Below are 7,154 nucleotides of genomic sequence, written 5' to 3'. Positions count from 1 at the left end.
CCCTAGCCCCCCACCCCCAACTGGAAGTCTAGCAGAGGCTTCTGGCTTGGGACCCTGGGTTTGTTCCCTTCTTGCCTCCACCAGAGAGGGAAATTCAGATAAGAATGGGGTAGAGGCAGGGAAGGACCGTGGGCAAGGACCAGGGGAGGACCAAAGGTAAAGGGTTAGGGGCCGGGAGCTCTGGTCCCAAAATGGTGACCGGGGGTGGGACACCTGTCAAGGGGTGGGGCTACCCTTGTGGCCCTCAACAGCTTACCAAAACTCAGTAAGTGACCCTTCACCTGAAATTACTGCCCACCCCTGAGCTAATTAGTCAACTCCACAGCAAAGCACATTTGTAGATGCCCCCAGTTTTTCCTAAACTAGATCCAATTTCACATTCATAGCTACTGACAGATAATCATCGTTGTATTATGCTGGTTTCTAAACACACTACATCATATATATATATATATATATATATATATGATGTGTACACACCCATACATGCACACACGGTTACACACACATATACCTATAATGTATGTTCCTCTTTGACAGGATATTCTTGATTTTCATCTATTGTTCCTAGTTGCTAGAGTTCATGTAATAAGAAAAGCATTGCCAACATCTTTTCCTAAGCCATTTGTTGTAAAGTAGGCATTACTGATGAGCAGGGATCCTAATTTTCTGTGGGGAAAAAAGCAAAAGACCTCTGTTTGGAAAACACAAAAATCTGTATTTTTCCATGACCTATGGAAAGTGTGGTGGTGTACCACACCAAGTGGCACCATTTCTGCTCTCTTTCTTTTTTCCTGCAGTTTTTGCCTCTGAGCCGATCAGCACTGTTCCCCACCCTCCTTCTCCTAACCCTACTGCTGATTGGCCAAGAGGCCAAACCGTGGGAAAAATAGAACAGAAATAGCACCGCTCACCATGGGACACTGTTGTGCTTTCTGTAGGTCATGGAAAAATGTGGATTCCACAGTTTTTTCTGTGGCAAAGAGAAAATTAGGGTCCCTGCTGCTGAGTGATTACAAGAACCGGACTGATAAGAAGTTAACACAAGCTTGTCTTGACTTCAGCAAGAACCAAGAGCTTTTCAATATTGCAGAAGAGTTTAAATGAGGGGTGGGGCGGGAAGTCTCTTGCTGCAAGTGAGGCCTATTTTCTTCAAATAATCTCCCAGGAAACAGCTTCCACCTAGCTAGGATCTGATTACCCGTTGTAGGCCTCAGACCATAGCCATTATTGTTTTAACATCCTTGCCTTCTCCTTTATCCCAGCATGAGCCAGGCTGTATGGGAAGTTGTCTAACTTGATCTTGCTTGGAGATAAAAAGACAGTTTAGCACTCAACAATCATAAAGACAGAGGCAGAAAGATGGTATTTAGAAAATAAAGAAAAAAGCCCATGATGTATGATCGTGTGTAATATTGTGCACTGTGCTATGTGGGTGGCCAGCTTGAGCAGGATTCCCTTCTGTGGATCCTGAACAGAAGTTTAATTTTGCCATATTCTGTTTATTTTGAATAGTGTCATTGTATTGAACTTGTATTTAGCAGTGTGAAGTGATACGGCCACAAATATGTTACAATACCATGTCAGAGATTTTTTTAAAAGGATATGTATGTAATGGATGACAGCTTTTTGAAAGAAATATCAATAGTGAATTTAAATCAGGATAAGCTAAAAACTAATCCCAACATTTACTTTAGACTTTCACTGTCTCGGTGGAAACTATTCTCTCAGTTTGAGAAACAAAAGGCTCCATGTTTAAGTAAAAGAAGAGTCTCTCAATTATGATGAATTGTCATTAGAAGGAAGTAGTTTGCAAGAGCAAGCAAGAAGCAGACATCAAACTGAGACTGTACTACCAATTTTAGGTAGAAGTAAGAGATTTGCTAAAAGGAGACACTGAAGGTTTGTCTCCAATGGAAAGTTAGTGCAGTGTAACCCAAGATATGAGTTTACATCCAGGAGTTACTTCACATTAACTCCACATGTAAAAATGTTTTGTCCAGACTTCCAATGCATATTGGACCTCAGCATGCAAAGGTACTCTTGCACCAGTGTATCTACACTGGTGTATCTTCAGAGTACCTAATAAACTGTAAATATGTATGCTAGCTTACTTGGCCCTAGCTCCCTCATTTAAACCAGCCTATAGCACCAGAAACCAATGCAAATTAGGTGCCCAACTACCATTGGGGATCTAGGTTCAAATGATATAGCAACAATCAGAAAAGATATGACCACTGAACAAAAAAGCAAACACCTAAATGCATAACACCTGTTCATAAAGAGCAAGGAATATTTTGCTCTGGCCGGCACGAACTCAGATGACATATAGGACAACACAAAGAGCAGTACAGCAACACAAAGAGCAGTGAATCCTTAATAGGATTCACAAAGTTCCTGCCAAAGAGCAGTACAGAGTTGATGCAAGGTCATGAAATCCCATGTAATTTATAGCAAAAGCCAATCAGAGATATATGTGTTTTTCTCAAAGAAAAATTATTATTAATTTGTTTATCCTTTGAAGCCCTGGAGATGTCAGGCTATCAGGGAAACACTGCAGAATTTTCCAAAACAAGTCACAAGGTGCATGATGCTATATTAGTGGTTCTGATTGTTGGGTGGGTGACCTAGGCTCGAATAGTTATTCACCTCATTTCCCTCATCCTTTATCTTTATTGGACTATAAGGGCACCTTATAGTTGAACGAACTTTACTTCAAGTGCCCCTGCTGCCATTTCGAAGCACAGGACACTAAATATATGAGGCACTGTGGGACCTTTAATTAAAGCAGCTCCCGAGAGCTGCTCTAATTAAAGCACCTCTCCCCCCAACCCCCCCACCCCTAAGCATGTGTAAAGATGCCCTAAGAGTGTAAACTGTTCAGGACAGGAGTTATCCTCTACAGCACCTCTGTAGCATAACTGTAGGGTGTGAGGGGCAAAAGTGGCACCAGTCCTGGGTGCCATTTTAGAGGGGAGAGCAGAAGGGCAGCCCCTGAGGTGTCTGTGCCACAGCAGTAAGCCCATGTGAGGAGAGCTCACACTGCAGTTGGAACAGCAGTGGCAGCAGCCCAATGCAACAAGGTAGGAGTCTCCAGTGCTCAGTATCCTTTTCCCCAACCAATGGTGCCAAATTTCCTAGTTACACCTCTGGGGCACATAACAGTCTCTCTCTGATCTCAGCTGGAACTTTTAAGAACTACTAAATACAAGTAGTAGTAGTGGAAGGAAACCTTCTGAATTGGCCATACTTTCACTGGACTCTCCTAACTCATCCCAGCCCTTATTTAGCATGCCTTTTAAAAAACCATTAAGGCCTCTTTTCTGATGAAAAAATTAGCACAGGTTATATGTTTCTAATTATTGCCTGGGCATAAAACTGGTATTCAGTGGGACCATCTACATGTGCTGTTAATGCTCTGAAATCTTACTGCACAGTAAAATACTGCATAGTAAGCTTTCCCTGAGAGCACATCTACACATGTCCCTGTTGGGAGCAAATTTGTTCCTGATGGGAGCACTTCAGTGCAGGGCTACTCCAGCCCTGCTCTGCTCCCCTACAGCAGCCAGGGGGAGCTCTAGGCTCTCCTGGGCACTAGCCCCCAGCTGGCAGGGGCTACTGAGGTCAGGCCTGGGCTCCAGCGGGGTGGAGGAGCTGTCCTGCCTCCCAACCAGCTGCCTCCCAGCCTGGCACCCCTGCTCCAGGCAGCTGCTTGCTGCCAGACTCCCACTCCAAGATCTCAGAGTGGGGGCTGGGAAGCAGGCATCTCCCTGGGGGAAGGAACTGTTCTCCCAACCCTGCTGCGTAGGCTGACTGGGAGCAATTTGCTTCTGGTCAGCTGTCTACATGTGCACTACTGCACAGTAGCTACTGTGCAATAAATCTACCTGTATTTACAGGTAGTAGATAACCATGCAGTAGACTAATTTACTGTGCAGTAAATGCTGCACACATGTAGGCAGTGGTGCTTTACTGTGCATCAAATTAGTCTACTGCACAGTAAAGCGTCTCGTGTATATGTGCCCAGTATACCACACTCAAAAGCAGGTCAGGCGGTGGTCAAGCCATGGTCTTCTGAAATACTTGTGTCTATTCCATTTTTCAGTTATCTCTAATATAGGTCATTTTAGTGTTTTCTTCATGGTTATTTGAAGTAATCTAAGTTGAATTCTCCTAGAACCCCTCTAGATGTTGAATGAAGGCATGATAGGATCTGAAGTGCGATCCACACAATCACACCTCCTGCCATGCCAAATGTGCATGGCAAGATGCATGATTGTGGGGTCCGGCATCAGATGTAATCACAATCTATCACCATCCCGGGCTCCCCCTGCACCAGCAAATAGCAAGCTCCCACTGTTGTGAGTCCCCCACCTGACAGGGCTCCCAGCCATGGGACCATACATTGCTACACATGCAAATTAAAGCTAGATAGAAACCAGCTATAAAATTATTATACATTTTCCAGTTCTAACTTTATATCTGGATGGACCTATTTATGGCATGATAGTTAATTTACACATGTAGCCTATCTAAATTGGTTAATTGCATAATAACCAGTTAATGCCATAATACATGTAATGTGTGGAGGGGACCCTATTTCACATGTTCCCACTAGATCAAAACAAAAATCAGATGTTTTGTCTGAGAAGTGCAGGCGGGATGCAGTCAGGCTACAGATTCTGGAATTCCTAGTGTACTGCCCAGTGAAAAAGAAAGCCAGTCCAAGAACTAAGCTGCTTAAACTCTGGGCATGTAACCAGACAGAGGTGGATTCAGCCTTCACATACATTGCTGATTTGCCTGTAGCCACCTCCAAAACTTTAAAGCTTTTTAACAAGATGAAGAATTAGCTTGCATGACTGTCTTTTAAAACATCTTACTCTTTTCAACTCTAATTACAGATCTGTATCAATTCTGTGAGTTTATGAATGACTTAAAAACACCCAGAAGGGAAAACAAGCCCGGATGATGTGCAATGAGAGTGCGCTGACATAGAAGGAAGGATTCTGTTTTGACTTTCCACTAAAAGAACAAACTGGATATTTGCTCATCCCATTTCCATTGTTTTCCCCCCCCTCTCTGCTTCTCCCTCCAGACTCTGACTGCACCTGCTCCATTTGCAGATGAAACAAGCTGTCAGTGCCAAGCTCCACATGAGAAGCTAACCATTGCTCAAGCTCGCCTGGGAACGCCAGGTCAGTCTTGATTAATAAGCTATCTTTGCTGAGATCCACTTGAACAGGACCCAAGGGCAGACAGCTTTCAGTTATAAAAGGATTTTCCTCTTTTCTTGCAACCTTCGCTTGGAAAAAAAAGGAAAGATTGTGCCTGATTGTGGATGAGGGAAACATAACAAGAAAAGTTATTCACCTTTTGTTAGCAAAACACAAGGGGAAAAACACTTTCAGGTGAATGTTTTAAGCATCTGTTCATGGTCAGGTTACTTTTTAAATGAATGCTGTTGGGCCATGATATTCAGACATTGGCAATATCAACACTCAGATCTTACTTGCATGATGCAATCATATTTGGTTAATAGTAAAATGTATGGGTTTTGTTACACTTTTAAGTTATACTTCATAGCCTCTGCCTCACAGTTCTAGAGTATCACTTGTTACAATACTTTAGCTCATAAACCTATCTGTGCACTCTTGTCAGAGAACATATATGAGGCATAGTTAGCATGTATTTAGTCCCTTTTTATGTTATTTAAATTCAGGGCTTGATGTACAGCCAATCTTTAGCATCCTACACAGTTAATGTGATGTTTGGTGCCTAGTCCCATTTCCAGATGCTGTGGAATATGAACTTGATCACAGTGACTGGCAATAATAAGAGACCCTAAAGAGTCAAGTTGACTTCTCCTTTATTGAAACCCTTGTTGGTTACATCACACGTTCCCTTGCCTGTTTTAAAGGACAGATTGATCCAATATTTCTTGTATTCTGTCTAAAACATACATACAGGTTTTGACCATGTTGCCTATTGCCCTTTCTGTAGAAGTGATTTCTATCACTGATTAGTGGTAATCCAGCCATGCAGCCAGGGGGCTTCAGCAATGCTCCAGAGCTGGAGAGCTTTGCTCATGCCACTGGTGGGCTGTGAAGAGAAGTGGCAGTAGCAGCAGCAGCCAGATCATAGTGCCAGCCCACCTCAAACTTGTGCTAGGTCATTCTGGCTGGCTGCTAGGAAATGTCACCTACTGCTGCCCTAGATCTTAGGTCTTGTAGGTAGTTGGGAGGATCGCAATGGAATGGCTTTACAGGAAGCCCCACATATGCATAAAACAGCATATTTTACAAGAGGCAAGCAAGGGAATATTTTTATTGATGTATTTCTTTTTAATTTGAGCAGTTAACTGTTATTCCCCACTTCAGGGGAGTTTCCTTAGCTCTCCCATCAGTTTCATATGAAACAGAGTTTTCTCTGCATTTTGCTTGAGGTGTGGGATGTGTAGCACCCTACAGCAGACACTTCTTTATGCAGCACAGCAGTGAGCCTCTGTGAAGCTCAAGGACCATGGCATTTGTCTCGTAGATGTGCAGGGAATGTGAATTCCTATATTAGAATAGCTGCTGGGCATGCCACTCTGCAAGGCTCTTCCTGTTTTGGCTTGCAGGCCACCACTAAGACACGAGTGGTGTACAAAAAGAGAGGGATATGGGGAAAGGAGCAGGAGAAGTCAGAAAGAATGGGACTGACAGGAAGGTGACTGAGAAGACCCTGAGAGGGGTGAAGAGAAAGGGAAAAGGAAAGGGATAAATACAAGTAACCAACAGGTGCATACAGCAGTAAGTTGTAGAAGAAAGAAGGAAGATGTAAGAGCACAAAGATAGAAACTTAAAAAATCCGAAAATGAAGAAGTGAGGGATATAGAAACAGAAGGAAAAAAACAAACAAGACATATGGCAGGACTGGGAGCCAGATAGGAAGATGACATTTTCTCCAAATGTGAATGCAGGAATAATGGAGGAGAGTAATAAAGAGGACACATATAAGAAAAAAACTAGAAAAGAGGATACCGAAATAAATAATAACCAGAAAATATAATGCTGTAAGTTCACAAACTATAATATTTAATACCAGGGAAATATATTCTCATCTGAGGTCCAAAAACAAATCAGGAGGACTTAGGTATGACTCATATTTAA

General features: G+C 42.8%; 1 protein-coding gene across 2 annotated transcripts in view; it reads left to right on the top strand.

The window, feature by feature from the left end:
• PCYT1B (phosphate cytidylyltransferase 1, choline, beta) overlaps positions 1–7,154 on the top strand; it is a 58,456-nt gene that overhangs the window by 27,383 nt on the left and 23,919 nt on the right. For both annotated transcript variants that reach the window (XM_014517936.2, XM_025198933.1), the window contains exon 2: positions 5,099–5,198. In XM_014517936.2, coding sequence (XP_014373422.1) covers positions 5,099–5,198 — 100 coding nt within the window. The remainder of the gene's footprint in view (positions 1–5,098; positions 5,199–7,154) is intronic.

Source organism: Alligator sinensis, unplaced genomic scaffold (genome assembly GCF_000455745.1).
Source record: "Alligator sinensis unplaced genomic scaffold, ASM45574v1 scaffold348_1, whole genome shotgun sequence".
Taxonomy (NCBI): Eukaryota; Metazoa; Chordata; order Crocodylia; family Alligatoridae; genus Alligator; species Alligator sinensis.
Note: the sequence above shows the minus strand (reverse complement) of the source record. Positions and strands in the feature narration are given on the sequence as shown.